Source organism: Anthonomus grandis, chromosome 17 (assembly GCF_022605725.1).
Source record: "Anthonomus grandis grandis chromosome 17, icAntGran1.3, whole genome shotgun sequence".
NCBI classification, from domain to species: Eukaryota; Metazoa; Arthropoda; class Insecta; order Coleoptera; family Curculionidae; genus Anthonomus; species Anthonomus grandis.
In genome coordinates, this window is record NC_065562.1 from 20,316,359 (window position 1) to 20,343,226 (window position 26,868).

Sequence of the window (26,868 nt, forward strand, 5' to 3'; positions counted from 1 at the left end):
AATTTTTTTTGTGTTTATTATGATACGAACTCAATTTAAATAATTTAACTGTGATTGAAAAGGGTTGGCAATAAAACAAGCCAAATATAATAAATAATAATTATGTATTACATCTTTATGCTACAGGTTTTTTTCCAATAAAAAATTTAATATCTACATTTTCAGACAAAAAAAAATTATAATAATAGTAGTAGTAGTAGTTTCTATGTACAAGAAGTATTGAAAATAAAAAGCAGCGTTAGCAGCAGCAGCAGTAGCAGCATTAAATTTTTGATAACGTAACGCCAAAAGTAATAAAAACACTTTAATGCTTAATTCCTAATTCACAATATTCATGTGTGTAGTGGTAGTATACTTCTGAAGCGTTTTGTTTTGTTTTGTTTTTTTTATGATTATTACAACATCTCTTTCTCTCGTTAACGTAACACTTATACATAAATAATAATATACTTAAAATTAAATATTACTTTTGATTTGACCTTATCAAAATGTTTAAAAACCGCCCTCGGGTGGGTCCCTCCTCTATTTGGTTCGAATTAAGTTCTTTTTTAAATCAACAATGATTATTAAACATATAGGCCACATCAAACGTTTACAACATTTTAAACTGACTTTCACTCGTTGTACTCTCCGTTAGGCGGATGTTTTTTTTTTTTAAATACAAAAAAAAATCGGATGTGTGGTTTACGTATTTGTTGACACTAAAAAAGACGATATAATGGCACCTTTTTACACTTCGTGATGTAATTTAACAAAAAAAAAAATTCTGTCCTCGACTATCCAATCACAGATCAAACAAGTGGTCACGACATATGACTAGCGCAATGTCCAAACAAGAAGAATGAATGAATGAATATTATCACAAGCCACCATATTATGGCATAATTTCAATTATTGGTGCATAATTGACTCCTCCTCCATAATTTGGCTCTCGGATGTTCAAAAAAGTTTTTTGTTCAGGAAAACTTCTTCGGTGGTGTTCGATTACTAACTAGTCGAGTGCATCGGCACTTGGGTCGAAGATAATGGTGGAAGCTAAAGCAGGAAACTGCTTAGTACAGTAAGTTTGTCAAAAAAAAAAGGAAAGAAAAATACCATTAGATGGCGTCAAAGTATCCAGAAAAATGTTTTTCCGAACTTTTTTTCAAGTCATTTGTAACTTTATTCCAGGCATTACAAGTAATTTTTTAAACTGTCCAAGAATATTTTTTCGAACCGTTTTCCAGATTTTTTGATCTGTTCCATGTGTTAATTAATAAAAAATACATTTTAATTTTATGCCAAGCACTTCTAAATAATTTTGTATTAAATATTTTTTTGTATCATTTTTCGACCGGACTAACATAACGTAATTCCGTGAGGCTCCCTTATATCTTCTGTCTCACTCCGTTGCGCGGCACTCATCATCTCTTTCTTTCTAGGCGGCGCGTTAGTCCGCTCGTAAAAGTTCGAAATCGTGCGTTTACGTTTACCTTGCTTTCCAGAAATAATATAGGGTTTTTTTCACGTTTTACTCAAAAAAACCTTAATATTATATAAGAAAAATATAATAGGACATCAAAACTATACTAAGAAAATTGTCTTCAAAAATCATTGTTTTTCAATATAATACGCATGACTAACTTGGTTGGTTTTGTCGTTAATATCCAATCTAATGACACTTTTGTTTATTTAATTTTGATATAAGTATATGTATGTATTTTAATAAATATTTAATACAAAAATAGTGCTATTAGATTCGATATTTTGGACGAAAAACGGTGATTTTTCAAAAGTATTTCTTACTGAGAAAATGTTTGGGGTGGGTGGGGGGATTGGAAGGGTTGTTTTGATGAAAAACAATGTTTTTACTTGGGTGTAATCAAACGATAATTCTAAGCTTTTAAAGTTCTGATTTTTTTTATGTCTTCTAGGAAATTCAAATAATTTTTCATGTTCCCATTAATCACAATTTAAATCAAAATTGTGTGGAATAATAGAAGCTATTAACAGATAAAGAAATTTTGATTTTATTTACCATACTAGAGAAGCTCTAAAATAAAAAGGGCAATTTTTTCAACATGTATGGAAATTTTTCTATTTTTTATTTTTACAATCGATACTCTTCTTAAATATATAAAAAATAGTATTTTACAAGTTTTTCCAAAAAACGATAAAAAAAAGAGCTATAAGCCTTTTTTTATGTTTGTGATCACATGCACAATTTCAAACACTTTCGACCGGACTAATGCGCCGTCTAGAATGAGAGAGAGAATGCACGCCTTGTAACGGAGTGAGACGGAACATATAAGGAGGCCTCGCAAGCCACGTTATATTAGTCCGGTCGAAAAATGGTTAAAAAAAAGTATTTAATAAAAGATTATTTAGGAGTGCCTGGAATAAAATTAAAATTTATTTTATATTAATTAACACCTGGAACAGATCAAAAAATCTGGAAAACGGTTCGAAAAAATATTCTTGGACAGTTTAAAAAATTACTTGTAATGCCTGGAATAAAATTACAAATGACTTGAAGAGAGCCTGAAAAAAATGTGGAATACTACTTTGACGCCATCTACTTTTTATACTTTTCATCGCAACACGTTGATCTAATAATGACACAACAATTTTTTTATCTTCACAAATTTTCCCAAAAAACCTGCCATCTTCGAGATAAATGAAAAACGTTTTGAGTTTTTTCAAAAATACGCCACCCGGCTGTTTTACATTTTTGAACTGAAGATTTCCGCAAAAAAAAAAGCTGAAACTATGATATTTTTCTTTCCTTTTTTTCTTCGAATTTTAACAAATTTGTACTAAAAAAAAATATATTTCATTAGAAACTTACCATAGTAGTTGCGGTGGGTGCGATACTACTTATGGAATCTTGCATTGTGGCGGTACAGTTCATTTTATGCACGGGACTGCTGTGCCCCGACGTACTCTGCAAGGACTCTTCTATTAACGCGGCTATTTTATCACGATCCACCTGAAAACCAAACAAAAAAACAACCATTAGCCAACAGATGAATCTCAACGATTCTCCCACTCTTACTTCATTCACAAAACCGTAATGGACCAACTCCTGCGCCAACACTTTGGGATTATCACCGGGAGATATACAACTGGTCAGTTGCCTATTCATCTTATCATCCATACGTAACACAATAGTCAACAGTAGATCACAGCTCTCTTCTTTGGACTTAACATCACACATCATATTAATTATTTTCCTAGTTTCTACGTCAGTCGGTTCCGGGGTGACGGATTTTACGGATTCCGCCATTTCCGGGGATATGGCCCGGGAACGGGCCAACGGCGGCTGCTTAGCCCCGAACGCCGTTAACGGATAAATACCATTTCTGGAACGACAATTTTTAACTAAACACAAACTGAAGTAACTAGAATCAAAGTTAAAACAACTAAAGAGACAAAAAATCATTAATAAAAAAGGCTAGAAAAGGCTTTAAAGTTTGAAAAAAATCAAGAGTATGTGGCCCAAGGGTTAATTTTAATATAAACGGAGTAAATGTATTTGATGTTCTTAAAAAAATGAAAAGGAAGAGAAGAAAAATTATGGGTTCAACTGCATGTTAGTAATTAATAAATAATTTCTTCCAGGCATTTGATGTCCTTGAACAAGAAGAAGAAGAAGAAGAAGAAGAAGATCTTATTTCTTTAATTTCCTGAAAAAGTTAACAACAACGGGGAGGATTGTGGTACCGCAGCGTTTTCTGATTTGTCAAAAGCCTTTGACTGTATTAACCACAGAATACTGGTGAATAAATTAGAGGCATATGGATTAAGAGGAGGGTTTTGGCCCCAAGGCCCAAATAAAATGAAAACTAGCATAGGTTTACTCCAAGGATCAGTGTTGGGACCTCTCTTATTTTTGATCACGTTTTAATTGATGACCATTTCACCATTTTTCTAGACCATACTACTGATATATATTTATATAAGGCAAAAAGGTGGTGTGAGGCTGATAAGCTGTAATTAATAATACTACTTAAAAATTAGCCCCTATAATCCCTATAATTCAGTGAAAAAATTTTGAAAATCGGTCAATTATTCCCCAAGATATAAGGATTTAAAGATTTAGTGATAAATGGCGAAAGCGCCGGTTAAGTAAATTTTGAAAACCCTATAACTTCCGTAGTTTTATAGATATTTAGAAAAATCTTTTTTTGCACAATAAAGCTAAATGTCGAGCGTCTTAACAAGTAACGATTTGAAAAATTGGCTAAGTAAATTTTAACCCTTACAACTATTTGGTCTTTTCTTCTTCTGTCTAGATGCTCTGAATTTTAATTTTACAAGAAAAAATTGGAAAAAATTCTCAAATATCACGCATTCATCGAAGAACATTAATGCGGTTTGTGACACCTACATCACCGTTGGATACCGACCAAAAGAAAAGCCCAGACGATTTTATTTATATATAAAATCACCAAAAGTAAACAGATTTAATTTTCAAATTATGACTATATAGAAAAACTTGAAAAAATGATTTGGAATTTACATTACTTAAATGAAAATACCTATCAACCACCATACTACCGATTTAAAACCACCACGAAAACAAGTTACACTGACGCACTGACTAACCGACTGCCAACTAAAAACCAAATTATTCTTTTTTTGTGACATAAAGTGAATCACTTTTGGGAATTATACACTGCTCATAAAAATTTTATTTATTTTTTATATCGAATGCGCTTCCAATGTTATGATATAAATTGAATATATTGTAACGAAATTCGGGAACACACTTTTATTGTCAACGTCAAAAACACTATCGCCTTGACTGTCATTTAATTGTTCCCAAGGTAAAAACTGACTAAACAATTAAAAACTGAATGAATTGTCACGAGACGCGTCCTTTTTAAAACCCGATAATTAGAATTATCTTCATTGTTTTTGCCCAAAGAGAACAATAATTTTTAGGAGAATACTGACAGTCAAAGCAAGCAAGTATACAAACTTTAGAAAATTAGAACTACAGAGATTTACAATAATATAACTTAAATTGGGGCCAAAATGGGGCTCTCGAACAAGATGAACTACTTAAAAACTAAACAGTATAGATAAAAATGATAAACCAAACGTAAGTAGAACCCTATGAATCAACTTTAACTACAGAATACTAATAAAATTGTTCAAAAACTAGCAGAATAAATAACGCATTTACATTTTCATAAAAATATTTAATAGTGCCTTATTATGGAAAACGAAGAACTGGTTAATGCCATTTAGGTATATTTGGCCATATTCGATATCCTTCTATTAACACTCGAATTTTGGTTAAGCAGTGTAAAAACAAATCCCGCAAATATTAGACAAAATGGGATTGAGAAAAGTCACTTTATTATTTGGTTAACGCTGATGTCATCCTGCTGTCACCTGGTCGAGTTATTTATAGTATAAGAGAGTCATGCATTTATCTACCCAAAAATTTTTTGTTTTTTACACTCGAGTTTTGTAACACTTGATAAAAAAATAAGCGAGATTAGGATTTTTATAGGCTGTGAATATTCAATACACTAAAGTAAAGCAGATATGATTATCAGAAACATTTCCTACCTTTAATTAGAACTTTTAAATGGAACTGAGCCAATTTTGCTCTCATTTTTTTTGGCATGTGTGTCACTTTTAAAATATGTTGATCAACAAACACCTTTGTTCTACATGGCTTTAAGCAAAAAAAAATATTATTATTTAGAATGTTCCAATAAGCCACTTCATAATGTTATCATTTACGTCAATAAATTCAATTAATTAAATGATTATAAGTGTTTTGTTATATTTAAAGGTGTTTTTATTTAATCAAATTATGTTAAGGGTTATTTTTGTCATAAAAAAAAATAAAAAAAGTTTTGCCTCGGATGGGATTTGAATCCTGCACGTCCAAGTAGCTTAAGGGATTTCATTGAAAAAGTAGAGGTCGCGGGTTCAAATCCTGCCTAGAGAAAACTTTTTTTTTTAATTTTATTGGAAAAATTCGATTTTATTATATAAAAATGAGTAAATTTAAAATTGATAAGTTAATAAAACATACATGGCAAGTAGTTTGAGATGCAACCCCACAGTGGACACCATTTGATTTTGCCTCGAATCGTACATGATCATGATTGCGAAATAATAATAATTGTTTTAATTTAAACTGGTGACGACGCACAACACGAAACGTTTTTCTAAAATTATAATTTCCGAAAAGTTTTTCTCGGATAGACTGGTCGGAGCCTACTGACTGACTGTCTGATAAACCGCTTTGTATATTTATAAAGTGTCGCTACTACGGGGATTTCGTTCTTATCTTATCGTCCATTTTCTGTTTCTGTGGAAATGTACTACTTATAGCGATTATTGATTTAAATATCTGTTTTTCATTAAATTTATGGTATAATCAACAAACTTGCTTATAGGTGAAAATAATGTTGTTTCTAATAGAAGTAGCCTATAGAACAGAAGAAATCGTTCATTATCGCCTAGAGTAAGACTTGGTCATTATCAATTTTATTACATAATTCATAGACACATCAGCATTTTCTAATTTCCAATTATTATTATTCAATTTATCAGGTTATCACTATAACAGACATAAATATGAATAATTAAATAAAAAAAATATAATCAAAGTTCAGACAGTGATCAAGGAGCCGGGTCAACTCGATAAATACTCTTTTTGTTTTCTTCATAATTATAAAATTAATGTTCACGTCTTACACTAATTGTTTGTTCTAAATTTAATAATGATCAACTTGAGCTATTTACTGACGTAAACAACACTATTTTCGACACTGTAAAAGTAAAAAAAGCTCGCGAAAAATTATTTTTTCGGGTCAGACGTCATGAATTTAAATTGACTTACTTGACGTCTTCGACGAACTTCTCCAGTTTCTCGTTGACGGGCACGTCCGTCATCTTCATTTGGACACTTTCGCCGTTTCTTCTACGGATTTCCGCCACGATCACTTCCGGTCCGTACCACCGTTGCATCAGTTCGTCCGTTATCGTCTCGGATATGTTTGCTATATATAGGACAAACATTCAACTTAACATTCTACTTTTTTCCCAAATTATATCATTAGTAATTGGACAAACAGAATACCAGAAATATGTACAAAAAATGTTTCGACAACTGATTTAGGATTTAGTGCATCTGATTCAATATCTAAACGGGGATTCTGACCCTGCAAAATGGAGAACGGTATATACAACATCCATCTCTAACACCAGTACCATAAGTCGTCTATATTGGAGAATTATCCAAGATCCATTGAACAGGAATAAATGAACAAAGAAGAAGAACAGTCAGGGTTTTGAGCAGCAATAAAGAAGTCGTAGAAAAGAGGTCAAATATTAACTAAGAACATCATCTTATGTACATAGACCTCCAAAAAGCCTATGATACAGTGTCTGTCAAACAGTTCTGGAAAGTTTTAGACGAAACAAACCTTAGTTACTATATTACAAAAGCTCTCAAAAACCTGTACTTGAATTTATTAAAGAATTTTCCGATAGATAAAGTTTTATGCCAAGGCACAAGTGTATCACTAACATTGTTTAAGATCTGTGTACCATAAGTTCTGTGCCGATAGAATAGAAAGTGTAACTTTGGAGAGATTTGTTTTTATACTCTAAAATTTGCTGAAGTTCAAGCTATCATAGAGCATACATACAAGAACTGGGGACTGGAAATCAGTACACAGAAAACGAAATTTTCTAATAAGAGTAGAACATCCAAATAGATTTAGATGAACTACGTTTACACGTATCTTGGGGTGGAGTTTGACTTGTCTAGAAAAACGATAGAGACATAAAGAAGAATAAGACGAACGATTTTTTTAGTCAGTTTTTGGTTTTGGTACGTTTATTCAACTGTAGAATTTTCTGCAAAAACATTGTTTTTCATCAACAACACCTTACCTTGGGAGGTTAATTATTTAATAAATTTAATTTTTCTTTTAAGGCAATTATTTTATGCAATAAAAGTGTTTTTCATTAACCTTACCCTTACGCCCCCCATACTGCTTACCAGTAAGAAATTCTTCTGCAAAATTTCTGTTTTTCAGTTCATTTAACAAAAAGCGAAAGTCAAACATTCTTTATGGTAACACCCCCAAAAATTCTATTGCCTCTTATGGGGTTGGTACTAAACATGCGTTTTATTCTTTACAATCTTTTTGCATTTTTAAAGATTAATATTTAATAAAAACATATATCTTGTATTCATTTGTGTAAAAAAAATTAAAAAAAATATTTTTATTATTATATAATAAATAAAAATTGTGTTTTTTTTTAAAGAGAAATACTTTTCAACCGTATACACAAAAATTGCTATTGCAACCACTTAATTTTCGTCAAAGAATTATTATTTTTCTCTTTATTTTAAATATTCCTGAAGATGTAATTAGAAAGAAATACGCAATAATTAAAAAAGAAGAATTAAATTATATTATTAATTAGCGCAGAAAGCGAAAGTCAACCATTTTTTATGGTAACACCCCCAAAATTTCTATTGCCTTTTATAGAGACGGTACTAAACATGCGTTTTATTCTTTGCAATTTTAATAATTATTATTTAATAAAAATATATATTTTGTATTTATGGAGGACAGTTTACAAAAAAAAAATAATATATAAAGAACAAAAACTGTTTTTTTAACTTGATAATAGTCTACAGGTGTTTTTTTTTTGTACATTTTCCACTTAAATAAAAACTCGTTATTAAAGTGGAAAATGATAAGTCCTATTGTGTGTATATTCTTATCCATAGACAAAAAAAATTCATTTGCAGATAAGCACTATTATCTTATTTGCACTGGGATCAAGACTCTCTCCGACATATTATTGTGTTTTAAGGATACAATTGTTGCCTATTTTTGGTATTTAGGTAATTATTGAGTAATTGAGTCAAGTACAAATTATCTTCAAACAAACCAGAAATACTGGTTCAAAGCAATCAACTGAAATAGATAAATTCAAATAAATATATGCCTCGTGACGATTATACCGTTGGCACACAACGCATTCGATCCAGTTTCCTGTTCAACTAAAACAAACTTTCAGGTGCATTCACCAATGAGTCAAGAGAAACCTAAATAAATGATTCGACTGTTTCTATGATCTAATGATAAAAAAACAAAACAAAATCATGGATGACTTACATAATTTACCTGAATTCCTAACCAGAACGTGTGCGGCCAACAGTTTCAAACTGTGAACCTCAAACAACAACGGATGAAACAACAATTCCCTGGCGGTGCTACGCGCCCCCGGATCCTTCCTGAGACATTTCTCGATAAAGTCCCTCTGGCCCTCGTCCTCCAGAAGGTCGAGCGTCTGTCTCACGTTCTCCTCCGTCACTTTTTTACCGGAATCCCCGTTTCCGACGATTTCCAGGGCGGCCATCTCCAGGGCGCACATTCCGAACGCGTAGATGTCCAAAGCCGGACTTATTGCTACATAAGAATGTGATTCATTTCTCTTTATTACGTAATTATTGTGAGTATATAATAGAGAATATGATGAAGTTTGTGTACAACGTGTTTCGCATTATAATTTGAAAACATGACAACATAGCTATGCTTGCCATTTCAACCACTTGATTTTCATTAAAAAAAATCATAGTATATATTTTTCCCCATTTCAAGTAACTCTGAAGATGTCATTGGAAAGAAATCCGCAATGATGAAAAAAAAATGTTTTGTAAAAATTTAATATTAATTGGCGCAAAAAGTGAAAGTCAAACGCTCTTTATGGTAACACCCCCAAAAATTTTATAGACTCTTATGGGAGCGGTACCTAACATGCGTTTTATTCTTTACATTTTATTTGCATTTTTAATAATTATTTATTTATAAAAAAAAAATATTTTTCTTGAAAATTTTATACAAATGTCTTTTTCCAATTTTTAATTCCATTTATGTGTAAATTACGTAATTTTAATTATGTTTACGTTGTTTTAGCTTTGGAGTCAACAATATTTAAAACCAATCTTTATAATGATTTAATAATCCGGATCGGCTCAGATTTAATTGATCCGTATTATCGCGACACTACTGTATGTTATTTTATAGTTATGACCCTTCAAACGGCACTTTTACTATGTTTAATATACAAAAAAACACATTTTTCAATTTTTTTGTATATACGGCGTTTCTGCTAGACACGGCAGAATAGTTATGCACATCTGTTCAGTTTTCCTCGATTATGTTCATGGGTTTCTCAAGTAAATGATTCATAATAATATGAACTGACTTATAAGGGGGAGCGGTTTTTTAATAGTAGAGACTCACCGGGATGCTCGGGAGCGATGAAATGCATATTTTTGAAGTCGTCCTGGCACGTCTTCACGTGATGATTTATGGAATCGGGCGCCACTAAAGGAAAAACAGAGAAAAGTCACAGGTTAACATAATCCGGAGGAAAAGCTACGGGGGGGCGCCGAATGGGAGGGCAGTAGACGCACGCTGGACGTCCAACCATCCTCTACGAATTCCCAACATTCAACAATTTTAACTAATAACCCGTAATGCAACGGCAAACATCAATCAAAACAATATGGACTAGTATAATAGAGAACGGTTAAGGCTCGGACCGGAAGCGATCGCTTTACAATCGAGAGAGACGCCATTGTCGCGCGTCGTTAGCGTGTGTAAGCGACAAAAACCGCGCTTACAGCGGCGACACGCGCGACCATGACACGAATTAACTTAAGGGTAGCGGATCGCTTGAACAATCGCCGCCCTGTAGGCGCCCATCTGAGAGAAGGGCGGGCATAACGGTTTAAACACCCCAAACAACATTTAACAATTTCGGATACCAACATCAGGGTAAAAAAAACTGGTTGCCCACCCCAAAATCAATTGAACGCGTAACATCTCGCGCCATCCACTGCCTGCATCATCACAATAATCATTAACAACATCAACATCGAGGCTCCCATCCAGCTTCAAGTTCACCTTTCAAATGAAATATTAATAATAATAATAATAATAATAATTACCAAATGGGTCTTTTCCACAACAAGATTTATTATTAACGATTGATTTTTGTATCTTTTTTGTTTGTTTGTTTGTTTGTGATTTTAGTGATTACCTGAGCCGATCTTGACGAGCCCGTTGTGTTGTATAAATATGGTATCACAGGTCAGATTGCCATGGATGATGGGCGGTGAACAGGAATGCAAGTAACTGTAAAGAAAATAACAGACTGATGGATTCATAGAACGATTCTACACTGTTGGGTCGAATTTTTGATGGTTGTTTGTTTGTTCGCTTGCCGCCGACTGAGACACACCGTGAGTGAGAGAGAGAGAGAGAGATCGCTGAAAACTTTTTATTTTTTTTTTGATAAAAGTACAGAGAAGCACCAAATATTAAAAATATATATATATATCGTCGTGACAAGATATTCATCGGTTAAATGCTTATGTGACAGTACCCTTTGAGGAACCTCTAAAGAATATCCGTCTGATTCACGCACCTCTTTCGAACCCGAAAAAAAACATTTGGCACCCTCGATTGCGGGAGACAACATTATTCTCACTTACCTTTAAGTAGACCTACAAGAAATAAACTATATATATACAAAATCCACAATAAGGTAACACATATACTTACTTAGGGCTTATTGTGGATAATAACAACAAACTTAAATCTATACCATTCTATACATTTGTTAAAAAAAGAGCCTTAAAATTAACTTACGAACTAAGAAATGGAGAACGAGGGCGGCAAAGTGTAGTCACAATTACGTTGGCGGTAAGTGAGCATTGACGGATGGAAGGGCTTACCTTAGGGCTGAGAGGATCTGGGTGCACCAGCGACGCCACGCTTGCAACGGCAGCCGTTTCACGTTGCGTTTGGTACGTTTGAGGAACTGCTTCAGGGACCCGGAGGACATGTATTCGGTTATGAATATCACCTGCAACGAAATTCATTCCGTTACGAAACATTTGTCACAGCAAATCTTCCAGGGATTGAGTATAGAGGTATCAATCGAGAGTATAAAATTATAAAGAAGGTTTTTAGCATTCATATTACGAAATTTCAAATGATTATAGTAGTGTAAGTGCGAAGTTGCTAACTACCTCTCTGTAGTGATGTGCCATTTCAGTAAAAATGGATTGTAAGTCAATACTAGAAAAATTGACAAGGAATCTGGAGTGCCTAGATTATTCTTCTAAGTACCCTCAGAGCTCTTCCAGGCAATTGAGGGAAATCTAAATCCCTTTCTTTAGGCTCTTCCATTTCAAATAATTTAATAGTCAAGGGATCTGAGCTACTTGAAGTACTCAGAATAATCTTCTAAGTACTCTAAAAACTCTTCCAGGCAATTGGAGATAATCTGAGTCAATCTAGGACTCAGTTTTTTAGGTCTAAGCTATTTGGAGCTCCTGGAATAATCTTTTTAGTATTCCGAAAGCATATATACATAATATGATAAGATTATCTAAGATGAAGAATCAGTAATTACTATACAGCGACTTTTTCTATAATAAAACCTTAACTTCGTCAAAGAACCATTCTACCAAAAAGCTATAAAATCCATTTTTGAAGAATGATTCATTGATGTAAAGAACAATTGTTTGTAAATAACATGAAAACTGTTAAAGTTAGAATGAAAATTGTAGAGTTCAAAATTATAGAGAATTTAATTTTTAATAAAAAAGGATTTAATGAAATTTTTTTTGCAGATGGCTCTTTTTAAGTTAAATTACTGTAACGGGATTACATAGCAGTTTTTCCTAATTTTCTTGAAAGTGGTTAATTTTAAGAGAAAAGTTGTAGAGAGACATTTTGTTTAGAACTAAATTTCCTTCAATTTTGATTTCTACAGGTTTTTTTGTAACCTTAGCGGTTTTTAAGATATTCTGGAAAAACTACCTTAACCTTGTCAAGAGGGTCATTCTACAAAAAAATATCCAATTAGTTTTTTGATTAAAATCAAATTTTCTTTAATTTTGGCCCCAGTTTAAAAAAAAAAAATAATAAAATTGTAAATCTGTAAGAAAAAAAATATTTTGTTGTTTATCATTTATTCCAAAATCATCTTATTATAACCAGTTGTCACCCTGTATCAATTCATTTCTCATATTAAAAATTTACTGATTAAACCTTTCAACTCCTTCTATAATTTTATTAAACCTTAAAATGAGGACCAGTGCGTTCTTCTTGAAAATACCCCTTTACCGATTAATGAAATAGAAGCTACATAAAAATGTATAATATACAGAAATTAATTTATTATCCAACAGATGGCGATAGTCCTCAATGGAAAAGCCGCGCATTCACCAACATGTAAAGAAACAAAATAAACGCGGGCAAAACCACACGAGGCCGCCATTCGTAACAGGAGCACAGAAAATGAAGAAAGTGGAAACGTTAAAGATTAAAACTGGAATGCATTGGCCATACTTATAAGGGTTGCCAAGTATTAAAGCAAAAATAGGAGGCTCGATTGGTCAAAAAAGGTCCGAATGGATTCATTATTCTCGCAGAACTTGAGGTGCTTTATAGGCTCGTTATGATTTATATAAAACAAGTTTTTTTTAAACTTTTAGCTATACGCTAAGTCAAACGAAAATCCACTCAGTTGGCAACACTGGCCACGGGCCAGCTACCTAGCCCACTGACTCGTTAAGTTCAAGACCTTAACGTTCAAATAACAAGCGTGCAGAAGTGATTGGGTGAAAACATTCGTTTGAATTTACGACAGTAGATGTCGCCACGGGTAGAGTGGATGCAAAAAGTAACGAAGAAAATCGCATACGGACGAGAACTGGTGGGAGGGGGGGATATTGATTAAGGCGAGTGAGTGAGCGAGAGATGCCGTGCCACCACGAAATTTTTGGCAAAAATCGAGATGAAGAAAATGGCAGACCTGCTGCTTGCTTGCAGCTCGGGGCGTCGACCAAGTTCGGGAAAAACCTCGTAACTTCGTCGATTCGTATCGGGAGAACAGAAAAGTGAACTGGGTGCAGTCGATGTTGAATCTTGAGTCAAGTCAAGTGGAGGGAGGTTCTACTCGCAACCTCAAGTTAAACCTCGAATTTACCAAAAGTTAACCGGAGAGCAGCAATCGAAGATGCATTTTGATCAACTCTCGGCACCCCAACTAACAAAACAAAACAAACCTGATCGACTCGAAATCGGTCGAATTGATTCGATTGTGTATCAGGAGCGCATCATTTCAAAGAGGTAACAGGCAGCGTTTCCTTTCGGTTGGTTTGTTTGCTGCACTATTTTACGTCGTCATTGTTCGGTGGAACGGAATTCAACCGTCAGTTAATAGGAGCATACGAACGTAAGGAGGTGAGAGAATGCATAATATTTAGTCATGGGATTCTTGAAACTGTGACACATAATAATAGAGTGGCGTCGCGTCGGTCGGAGGTTGATTCACATAAAGCATCGAATATCATTGGGAATTATATTATGAACATCTTACCCTGGGTTTGTCGTTATGCGTGTCCGTCCAGTACCGATGGAACTTGACGATGTTCGGATGATCCAGCTGCGTCAAATTCTCGAAAATCATCTGGATCTTCTCCTCCTGATTCTTGAAGTTCTTCCGTTCCGAGAATTGGACTTCGTTCCAGACCACCTCCACGCCCTCCTCGGTGTCCATGGCCAAGAAGGCGCAATCGATTCCCGGCACATCTCGCTGTTCCACCTGAAACAATTCAACAACATTTTTCTCTTAAAAAGAAACCCCTTTTTTGAAGTAAAACTTCTTTACGCACACACTTGAGTTGGGGAGTAAGCTAACAAATGCGTTACGAAAGTGTGATCGAGCGAGGCGAACGGTAGTTGAAAAGCATATTTGAATTAGTGAAGATAGAAAGAGAGTTACGATTCAAATATTACTGTACAAACAAGATAGAGTATATAGATACATAAATTATTTAATTATACAAATGAATGGAGCTACAGAAGTTTTACTTCAGTGGTATGGTCTCAAGTGCACTCAATTTTGTTCATGCATCAGTGTTTTTGCTGAAAAATAATTGACGAATTAACTTGCAATCTTCTCGGATCCTTTAGCGACAAATCTCTTTATAATCATAAGAAGTTTTAAGTAAATTACTCTTGATGTGAATTGCTTCTGAATTTTTAAAGTTTAAATAAAATAAATTGTTATTGCAAAAATCCGGTTTTTCATTAACACGACCCTTAGGCCCCCACCAACCCCAAATAGTTTATCTAAAAAGAAATTGTTCTGCAAAAACAGTGTAATCATTACATCTTCCAACGCATTACTTTAATTTTAACTAACTCTCAAAGTTCAATAAATAATGACTTTTATTAGCTATAAAAAAAGAATCATTGCTTCGCAAACAAAGATCTTATTCAACTCTAATTGCCCATTCATTAACATTACGAAAAACAACATGAATACCGTTAATCTAGTGTGTACATTTTTCCCGATCAATCGATCAACAATAACCTTAAGCTAAAGGTGCCTTTTTAGTAGATGTCCAAGAAACGCTATCTATAATAACGCATGTAGGGCGTAAAGCATCAATAATTCTTCGAAAGTCACATAAATCTAAAGAGAAAAGCGAGCAATTGTTAGTTGGTCTTTATTTAGACATTAAAGTGCCCCATGGCTTCACATGGCTCTGCTCGGCCGGTGATAATTTTATTGTTTAAGTTTGATTAGTTGAAGAAGGAAAGTCGTTAGCAGCGGCGTACCATACATAACCTCTAAATAACTGATTAAAATATTAAGAAAAAACAAATTATTACGAACGAGTTTTGAATTCGATAAGCTATTATCAAATGAAACAGAACGTGCCTAAAATCACGTAGGCCCAAATGGTTGACAAAAAGAGTCAGCTGTCGGCCCGATTAAGAATGCATTCAATTTATTTTACATTAGGAAGGCGTTGCACACGAATTTCAGTTCGGTGAATCACGATAGACATTTCACCTTACTCATTAGTAGAAAATATGGAATTGAAAGTATTCTATGAATATTTAAGAAAAACAGTTAATTAGTCAGGGTTTTTTATTTATAAGCTATAAGGTAATAAAGTGTTCTCATGAAAAACTGATTATGATATTTGCACATTTATAATATCCGCTTAAAAGATAACCCTATAAGTGCAGACCATAAATTTTTAATATGGATAGCAACAAGTTAAGCTCACACAATCAACACAGTGTTTATTATACTGTGGCTGTTGCGGCGAGCAATTAAGACACACAGTTTTTCTTTTTTAGGAAAACTATTTATCCTAAACATACAAACTAAAAACTAGCAAAGATTAAAAATTCGTCAAGTCGAGTAAATTAGGCGTGAAGAAGTGAGTGACCGTTGACGGCCCTGACGTTGACAGTTCTTTCCGGTGTCAGTCCAGATCCAAACTCTTAAATGGCAACAAATGCCTGAAAATTGACATAAATATCCTCAACTGCCTGGAATAATTAATTCTTGTCTTCAATACATTAAAATGACAATAAATTACTGTGGCACCATCTCTTGACATTGGACAAATACTGGTTCGGAGAATAGGTAAGTTCCTACTATGCCCAAGAAGAGTAGTGTCATCAGCAAAAGATCCTTAAATACAAAAGGTCAGCTCATTGATACCAAGATAAGAAACAAGAGATGATGAAGAACAGATGCTTGGGGCACACTTGATTTGACATCAATTTGACAAAATTAATGTTAATCACTGTTCAAATTTCCGGAACCGCATTTCTTCTGGAACTGTGAACTGGTTGAACATGTTTGTGGCGGATGGTTGCAACATGCGCATCCGCCACAATACTATACTCTTACAGCACTGGATTTTAGACCTTTAAAGTCACAGTTTATTATATTCCAGGAGTTTAAAGTCAGCTGTTATTTTGTGATTTTTTAAAACTTTCAATGAATTTAAAATGATTTTTCCATGAATCATGTGTTGTGTGGAATAAAGAGAGCTATTTATTGATGGGTGAAAAAATTTTGGTTTTATTTACCATATAGGTGGAGAACCTCTAAACTAAAAATTGTAAATTTTTCAACATGTATGGGAAATTTTGGATTTTTTATTTCTACACTCGATGCTCCCTTTAAATATATATAAAAAAGTATTGTACACATTTTTCCGAAAAACGAATAAGAAAAAAGTTAAAAGCATTTTTTATGTTTCTGATCAAATGCGCTATTTCTAGCACTTTCTACCGGACTAATGCGCCGCTTAGAAAGAAAGAGGTGAAGCACGCCGCGTAACAGAGTGAGACAGAAAATATAGGAGAGCCTCGCCGGAGTACGTTATGTTAGTCCGGTCAAAAAATGATACAAAAAAAATATTTAATAAAAATATTGAAAAATTATTTAGGAGTGCCTGGAATAAAAATGAAATTTAAAAAAACGTCTAAATCAGTTTGAAAATTCAAAAATAAATTCTTGGACGGCTTAAAAAATTTCTCGAAATGCCTGAAATACAATGACAAATAACTTGAAAGGAGTCGGAAAAAAAATCATTTGGCATTCACGGAAAACTTAATAAATGACAGCAGGTGCGTTTAATAAAACCTAAATTGATTTGAAGAGCCTAAAAATTAATTAAGACATTTGAAAAAACATCTTCGAAAGGCATAATAAATGCCTGGAATTAAATTAATAATAACTTGGAATCATGCCGAATAAACCTGGAAGATGATTTCAGATTTCTTTAGAAAAACGAGCAATGACTCTTATATTGATTAAAAGGAAGGCGTCGCACACAAAGTTCGTGTCATTGAATCAGGATAGATATTTAAGATAGTATTGGTGCATTCATTGACAGAAAATGTGGAATTTAAAGTATTTACGTTCTTCTTCTTTTTACATTCGTATTTTGTTTATATAATTCATCAGCAAAAACCGAATTATTTTCTAAAATATTTACAGGACATCCATGAGCAGTTTTACAAATTTGATGTATCCCAGATCTACTTTGTTATTGACCCATGTCAATTTTTTTTTTAATTATGTCTGATGTATAATCATATATAATACTTAATGTTCTATGAAAAAAGCTTCCAAGGATTAATTTATGCATGGCGTTATTTTTAGCATGGACTAGTCAATGAAATACATACATGTGAAATGACGTAAAACGATTTTATCTAGAAAAAACGGTCTCGGTTAATTTAGCTAAATTTTGGCAATAGCTTTTAAATTTAAAGATTAATTGATGAGTTTATTTATAGATTCTAAAAGCATCATTGTAATCTGAAGTTATTGAAGTATTTAGATTCAGGGTTTTAAAACACATCATACAAAAATATATACAAAAGGCATTGAATATATGCCAGTAACCTTCAATAATTATTTGCACTGAAAAAAGTATTCAAGGATTGTTTGCTTCTGACGCCTGAAATACATCCTAGACATCTACTACTACTAATAATATTGAAGGAATTCACCGTTTATAGTCGATCATGTGCGTGCGTGTGTGTGTATGTCTAACCGGTATATCCGATCCCCAGAAACAGAAGGTCATAGTTCTTGCAGCAGCAGCAGTAGCAGCTAAATCTAAAAATAGCCAAGTCGTTTGGTAGAGGCACATCGTCATCCTCAAGGATCGACTTGAAAATCGCGTCGTCGCGGAATGTTGTAACAAGTTTATTCTTTGAATAGTTTTAGTTGAGAAAAGTCAAAATTATTCATCATTGAAAAACGATGGACTCAAGGCTATTTTTTAAAAGTTTATATTTGACAAACATCATTTAAATTCTGCATCATCCGCAAACATTATTCGATTAGTAAATTTTAAAAATACATAGTCCAATCTAAGAGAAATGTGTGTGGTATGGTAATATGAGTATTAAACAGCCAATTATCGCAAATTGTTTTTATCTTGATTGATTATAGTAGTTTAAGTTTGCCTGCCTTTCATTCATAAATCTATAACAAAACGCGAACCTTGTATTTTTGTCATGGTTTAGTTTCAATGTAAAGGTCGTCGCATTTCAAGGCCGAACCTGTCAGGGGGCGTCGCGACGTTTGTTAACTAACGGCGCTTCCCTGGCTATTCTCCAAATCGGTTATGAATACGAATTGTGTGTGTGTCGATGTATGTACTCAAATCAACAGACAAATACTTTCTGTTGTTTATTCTATTATAAGAAAGAGTGAAGCCATATAATAAAAATAATAAATCCGTTTAATTCGGCTAGACGGATTCGAGACGGAAACATTAGAAAAACATGACCCAGTCTCGTAATTTAACATTGGAGTTTTGTTCTCTATATTTTGAAGGCCACATATAGGAAACCGCTCTTTGATTCGTTTATTTTCGGGCCTTCTTATGCTCTCTTTAAAAGTAAATGAGTCATATATATTATATAACATACAAGAATCATCTAAATAGAAAAAAGTGCTTTGACGTAACATATATATTAAAATTGTAAGTGCTATACTTATGTACATCAGTATGATAATAATACGTAATATCATCGGATTTATTTGTATAGTTGGATCGCGCCCAGGCGCCGTCCGACCTCCGAAAATAAAACGGTTCGCGCTATTTAAAACACACAAAAAGAGCAGACCAGCACTAAATGCGTTCAGCACTTTTGGCACCGACAGATGAAATTGTGCACTTTCCGGCTTATCAAGTAAAAAAAAAAACACATAATATCGAGATACCGATATATGTATAGGAAACGAGAGAATGACTTTGACTTTGATCTGGTACATAATAATAATGCCGCTGCTACTAACTTGAACCTTGAGATTCCGGTGAATGGCTCCTCGTCGAGATGTTGTTGCAACCGATCCTGATTCATTTATCACGAATTATTTCCTTTGGTGTGAATTTATTGTCGATACAACAGAATTGAACGTACACATATGTATATATATACTGATGGTCTTGAACTGCATCCTAAATGCGTAGAAAGCATTGTTTGTTGATTAAATTTAAATGCGACGCAGGTGCTCCCATTAAGTATTAAATTTTATTTTGAAATTTTTATTAAACAAAGAAAATACCTCATATGCACATCAACGTTTTTATACATACATATATATGTATAATATGATTCACATGTATACAAGAACTTGTCATATAATATACATTTTACAATGACTTGAAGGCACCAGTTGCTTTGACTGTTAAATTAGGTATAAGTACGTGATTGCGATAATTCGATGGAAAATGGTTTGTGTAGATAATATAATAGTGGTATAGACACAAAAAGTGATAACCTTGGGGTTTGGAGGTCAGTACTACGTCGCGTTCGTTGAACTTATTCCATCAAGTTTTAATTTATCGATAAAATTTAATATAATAGATCAAATAATTATGATTCCTTGGATTTACTTAATGTGAGACGGAACTTGTCACATTTCTAAACTATAAGCAGTTCTGCTATATACAAGGTGTCCGGAAGCTAGATGCAATCCTTTAAGGGGGTGATAGCTGACTTAATTTCAAACATTTTAAGCTAAATATGTGTAGGTCAAAATTGTTTATGGCAATTTTTGCATTTTTCTCAAGAAATTCCAAAATTTCACACTTAAACGGTAATAGAGCGCAAGTTACAATTAGTATCGGAGTTTCAAAGTTTATTTTGTTTTGTCTAATGTGTATTAATACAAAATACGATCAATTCCAAGTTTCTGTGTAAACTTATAGAGAAAATAGAGACTTTGAAACGCCCTTTATTTTAAGATATCACTCATGCCGATGCCTGGCCAATTCTCAGAATTGTGGCCTCTTTTGTGTGGCAGGTTATGTATTAGACTGAGACCTCTCATAAGCCTACTAAGCATTAGAGCCCCGATTGTGGGGTTATTTTAGGTTTTAATGTTAAATAAAACACAATTTTGTTTAAACTATTTATTGTTCATGTTCAAAATGCAATCCATTATTTCTAATACAGGCACGAGCCCTTTTTGTTACTTCGGTGGCGGTCATATCTTCTTTCATCCTGTCAAATGCTTCATTTATTTTGCGAATCAACTCTTTTCTTGTTCTTATTTCGGTGGTGTATACAAGCTCCTTTGCCCGGCCCCATATGAAAAAATCCAACGGAGTTAGGTCAGGCGATCGGGGAGGCCAAGGAAAGGTTCCGCCTCTACCGATCCAACCGTCCGGAAAACAGTCGTCTAAGTAATTCCTGACAGCCAAGGACCAATGCGCTGGACAACCTTATTGGTCTTTCTCGTTCCAATGATCCAGCTTCCTCTAGAAGAACGGGGATATAATTTTGTAGAAAAACTAAATAGTTGGCACCATTTAAATTCTTTGGTAGAAAATGTGGTCCAATAAAAGTCCTGCCTATTACTCCGGCCTACACATTGACCGAAAATCTGTTCTGAAATGATTTTTGTTTTTTTCAGTGCGGATTTGCATCTTTGGCAGCCCATTCGTGGAGGTTGTGGAAGTTGGTAATACTCTCCCTTCTTAAGAATAACGGGTCCTCGATGTCCGTGTTCAATAAAAAGCGGCAGAACTGAATTCGTGTTGCAGGGTCTTCTTCTTGTAAGCCCTGCACCCCCGTAACATGAAAGGGATACTATCTATACTATCTATGTTTCTTCATGGTCGTCCACACCTTCCATCTAGAAAGGCCAAGGTCTTCAGCTACTTTTCTGACGCTTGCAGTAGGGTCTGCGTTAAGTTTCTGGTTTGTCGATAAGACGAATCTCTTCTGTATAGAATCCATCAGGCTTAAACTATGCTTGGGTGCAGAGCTCCAGACATGCGAGCAATACTCGAGGGAAGGGCGTATTTGAGCCTTATAAAGAGTCAGCAGCTGTTCTGGTGTATACAGTTTTTTCGTTTTGAAAAGCACTCTGAGTTTTTTGGAAGCCGCCCTGGCGACCTCGGCAACGTGGTCATGCCAGGACACACTGTTGGTGACCTCGACTCCTAGAAGATGTAAAGATGATTTCATTGGCCATGTTTTCCCTGTCATAACCAGCTTCGGGCCACCAAGGTTAATCTTCATCGTAAATACTGCAGCCTGCGTTTTTTTAGCGTTAAAATTGACCAGATTGTTACCGCCCCACTCCAAGATTGCTTTTACTTGTTGCTGCCTAAGATTCTGAGAACTTGCGGCTGTCGTTGGTTTGGCGGACTTAAATGTGGAAATAAGTGTGCTATCGTCCGCAAACTATAGTTGGATTGACAGCAAATCGTTGATCTATATCAAGAAAAGGGTGGGGGATAGAATGCACCCTTGAGGGACTCCAGCGTTAATGTTAAATTTGTCGGAGAGGTAAGCTTGCCCTAGAAGTGCAATTATGGCCCAATTTACCCCAGATTGTCTTTCCTTTTAGGCATGTTTCTCAAAAAACTCCTCACTTCAAAAACTAATGGGACTATTGTCAAGAATCAAAAAGCATTATAATTAGAAGAGCATTGTTAACAAATGCTGTTAATATTTCATATCAATTCAATAGAGAAATTTTTGATTTAATTATTGCTGATAATTAATTTAAACCGTTTACGCGTAAAACACGTTCTAGAATTAATAAATCACGAGCGTGATGATCGAAATAACGTTTCTTTTTTTTTAGTAATAATTAATAAGCATATAGCATCGCTATAATTAATGGTAACAATTTTTTTTTTATTATTATCATTCATCCTACTGATATGCATCTTAAATGCCTTTGTAAAGCTCTTGCAACAAATTATTTACTTAAAAGTGACGGCAGTTATCTCCGCATTAAGCTCCCTCAGTTATATTTTTAGCCATCAACACAACAATGCTTTAAATAAATAATCATCATTTGTTATCGTTTTAGTGATGGTTTGTTCTCCGATTATCGTCTGTTTTACTTCAAGGCTAAGTTATTATGTATTGTACCCCGATGGTCGAGGTGTTCCTTATAGTGTTCCCTAGTATAATTGATATAAGCTTTCAGGCCTTAAATCATGCTTTCTCCTTCCAATAATTTAGATTCGAATAGATCCTAAACAAATAAAGTTTGGAATTCTTCCGTTATTCTGTTTTCTTCGTTACATTCTTGGGTTAAAAATTGCTGGCAAATTTATGATTATTCTAACAGTTATAGAGTAGGAATGCGTGGGCCAAAAGCAACATTATTTTCACCTACACAAATGCCGTAACTCCCCAGAGATACGTTAATCTTTATTAAAGTAAGCCTCGCCCTAAAGGGTACCAGAAGACAACTTGGATCAAGTCGACAAAGGTCGAGGTTGGCCATAACTTAATTGAAAATGTGGATTAACTCTAATTATTATAACTCGTTTTCTCACTTTAATTACATCGGCGCCAGACGAATGCCAGACACACAGACACACACGTTACATTATACCGTTCTAATTCATCGCTCCTGTCTCTCTTTCTCTCTTGCTCCTTCACATTTCCGCAACTATTAAGAAATGTGAAGTGTGCCCGTAAAACTGGACACATTCCCGAGATAAGAATTTTTAGAAATCAACGCAGTCTAGAGTTCAGTGAACGCTATAGTAAGCAACAGTCACTTCCAATAGTCAATCTGATGCTTATATGTAATTATAAATTGCAGATATATTAATAATATCCGCATTGAATAAGGATCTGAAGTAGTTCGCCTTGCTTGACTCTGGGCGATTGTCTTTCTGAATAATAATCATCTCTTCCGTGTCCGTATCCTATATATATAGTTTGAATCAAATTTTACTTCTTTTATAATAAACGTTGCCAAAATACATAAAATGAACGAACTGCTTGTTGCTCTGGCATCCTAAACGTAAAATATTGCTATATTATGAAAGAAAATACAGGGTCGGATTGAACGTCATTGAATAAGACAAAACAAACCTAATTAAACATCCAATTTATACACGTCTCTTGATTGCTTAAAAATCGTGCTGTTTACATCACTTGCAATATCGAAACGAAAACATAATTTTATTTTATAAATTTGGTTTCACTTACAGCACCGACCTTGGATAATTACTATATTTTCGTTTGCGTAAAAATAGAATTTTACTGCAGGAAAAAAAACCGGGTGATTGTTACGTAAATATGCATCGAACTTGTTTATGTCTGGATTTAAGATAAAATTCGATTAAATTAAATTGATAGATTCATTGTCAATTATAACTTATTCATCAAAAAAGTATTAATTGTAATTTCCGTTGTTACCGGCAATAAAACTCGCATACAATTAATTATAATAAAATTATTCAGTGTTCGTGCAGACGGTGAATCACCCGAGGAATTTCTCGTTGCGTTGGTTGCGACCTCAATTATAACCATTTTTTTCGTTGTTTTTGGTCTATACACAATCGGTATTAATTAATGTATAATGTAATTGTAAAATATGAGTCATCGCGTGAAAGATTTCGATGCTGTTAGAAGGAGAACAAAACTCCGTTTAAGCAACCTTATCGCGGGCACTACCGATAAGAAATTCAATGATTACATTTGTTTGGGTTATGAGAGGTTATGGACATAAAATATGACAATTTTCCAGAAATTTGATTCTGTTTAATAAATTTTATTCTAGGCGCCTCACATCACTTCTCGTTCACATCGTTTTAACTCATGTATAATTCAATTCCAGGCCTTTCAAAGATATTTTAATTTTTTTTTATATTTTCAAGGCTTTTGAATTTAATTTAGAATTTATTCCAGGCATCTCAAGTAATTTTTTATGCCATCCAATAATCTTCTCTCGGATATCATTTTTCGACCGGACTAACATAACGTAATTCGGCAAGGCCCCCCCATATGTTCTGTCTCACTCCATTACAAGGCGCGCATCACCTCTTTCATTCTAGGAGGCGCATTAGTCCGGTCGAAAGTGTTTGAAATTGTGCGTTTGGTCAGAAGTTAGGCTTATAACTTTTGTTTCATTCGTTTTAAAGAAAGAAGTAGAACCTTTTTAAAGAATATTCCTCTAAATATCATGCTTTTTGTTTCATGAGAATATTCACATTAATTAAGCAGATAAGTTTAAAGTGAATGGTCACTACCCTATGTACCCTATTTCCAGAAATAACAGTTTTGAACCCAAAACAAAACTTCGTAGTCAAAGTGCGTGAAATTCTTGGAATACTATTAGTTTACCTGTAAGTGTCTGGATTAGGCTTAAGAATACTTAGGACACTCTTCCAGGCAGTCACAGTGCTTCAAATTCCAAGACTATTCACTCAAATTTTCCTCAAATACCTGGAGCCTTAAGGGATAAGACCATTGCCAACTTCATGCAATCTGGAAATGTACCCAATGTCCAAGTTGTATTATTTGACTCAACCAGGGCACACAAATGCAATATGTTATCAGAAATTGCAGAACAATTTCTATTTTTCAAAGAGTACACATTTTTTTCAATTCATTGAGGTTAGTTGGAAGGAAAAAAGAAGGAGGTTTGGATTAAAGTATTTCTAATGTAAGCACTAGGATTTTGGGTCAGATTTACGTTCCATGAAAGAGTCTGGGGTTATTACGATGACCAGGAGATATGTCAACAAGAGCCTAAATTAAATGATTTACTTTGCTTACTGTGATTGAGTGATATGTAGTGTGATACTTTTCACTAAACTTAAGATACAACTTGTTATATTTTTACGGATATTGTTAATATTTTTGTATGTCATTGTTATTAATAAATAGACAAAAATCAGTCTATAAAACACCCCTAACAGCATCACTACTCCCCTGTATTATAACATATGAATCAAATAAGTAGACAATTGACTTATCTAAAAGTAAAATTGAGGTTGATAGGGATTAATGTACCTGCATTTAATTCAGACTTTATATATAATATGAATTTAAATCTAAAGACATTGGTTAATTGGTTATTATGTCTCCTTATCTGGTCTCCTTTAATTTCACGAATTTTTATCGGTCGAACGAGGCGCCAGGCAGCAACAATACACAATCATCATCATCATATAAATAATCGATATATGTGACGTCACAATTCGGTTCGAGGGACAGGACATGCGGATCAAGATAGGTTCTTAGGCGAAATTTGTTGCCTATAAGGTTACCCGAACAGCACCTGCTGCTGTTGCCGTCCCTTTTTATCGCGTTGACTTTGACCGTCAGTTAGAAAAGGAGAGCGTAACCAGAAAGGGTGGAAGTATTAAGAGAGAGAGAGAGAAAGGTCAATTTTTATATCCTGATGGTAAAATGTCTGGACATGCCGGGATGATGAGCTTATCATTAAAATGTAATATTATTATTATTATTATTAATTAATTTTGTACCTCTTCACGTCGCTTCAACCATCTGCCGCAAGGACTCTCCTCGAGGATTTCGCTCTCGTCTTCGGAGTCTTCTCCACTTTCCCGGGGCGACTTGTGCTCCTGCTCGTTATTTATCAAATTTCCTGACATTATGTGAATGTACCTAAACTAACTCTATCACGGAACAACACTAGGGCTTGCGAATAACGAATTATTATCTGGGTACAACACTGGTTTTCCATCAGAGCATTATAATAGTCCTTCCGCATACACACACTGTTTTACATCCACTTAAGGTTTAACACTCGATTTATTAAGAATTATTAGTGAATTAGTCTTTAAGCATTATGATTATTATAAACTAGCAACAAACTAGAGAGAAAATATTATGATAGGAAACGAGCCACGCCGTTAACACTGATGAGGGTAAAAGAAAAAACAATTCACTCTTACTAATTTAACTGAACAAGAGAACCGAAAGGAATCACATATAAAAACTCGCTAAAACAGTGATCGAATCCCGTTTAATAACGATAACTATCGAAAAACCAACTGAACGTAATAATTTTCTCTCCTTAAGTTCGCCTCCCGATTTCGGAACAAATTCGCCTTCTGTCAAGTGCGACACTGACAGCACGGCAGACATGCGGCGCATGCTAAACGTCAACGATTTTTAAATTTGACAGGAACGCTATAATGCCGCCATCTGTGGACCACGACCGTTACACTTTAATTAG

At 34.2% G+C, this 26,868-nt stretch overlaps 1 protein-coding gene across 2 annotated transcripts; it reads right to left on the bottom strand.

Moving 5' to 3' along the window:
* Positions 1–85: 85 nt before the first annotated feature.
* On the bottom strand, positions 86–26,760 carry LOC126746084 (nuclear receptor-binding protein homolog). 2 transcript variants are annotated; one of them, XM_050454190.1, is made up of 10 exons: positions 26,153–26,760; positions 14,437–14,661; positions 11,780–11,910; positions 11,083–11,177; positions 10,281–10,364; positions 9,159–9,443; positions 6,851–7,010; positions 3,035–3,341; positions 2,828–2,968; positions 86–1,035 (listed from the first exon to the last, which is right to left on the bottom strand). In XM_050454190.1, exons 1-10 carry the CDS (start codon positions 26,279–26,281, stop codon positions 988–990), a joined length of 1,605 nt encoding a protein of 534 aa, XP_050310147.1. In that variant the 5' UTR covers positions 26,282–26,760; the 3' UTR covers positions 86–987. The 2 variants fall into 2 exon arrangements, with proteins under 2 accessions (XP_050310147.1, XP_050310146.1); XM_050454189.1 differs by having other exon boundaries at positions 9,150–9,443.
* Between the last annotated feature and the right edge of the window lie 108 nt (positions 26,761–26,868).

Excerpts from the sequence above, each read along its gene's own strand:
- LOC126746084 (XM_050454189.1), bottom strand. The coding sequence starts at position 26,281 with ATGTCAGGAAATTTGATAAATAACGAGCAGGAGCACAAGTCGCCCCGG. Across the intron at positions 14,662-26,152 it reads GGTTGAAGCGACGTGAAGAG|GTGGAACAGCGAGATGTGCC; the intron begins GTACAAAATTAA and ends GAATTGTTTCAG. Across the intron at positions 11,911-14,436 it reads CGCATAACGACAAACCCAGG|GTGATATTCATAACCGAATA; the intron begins GTAAGATGTTCA and ends ATTTCGTTGCAG.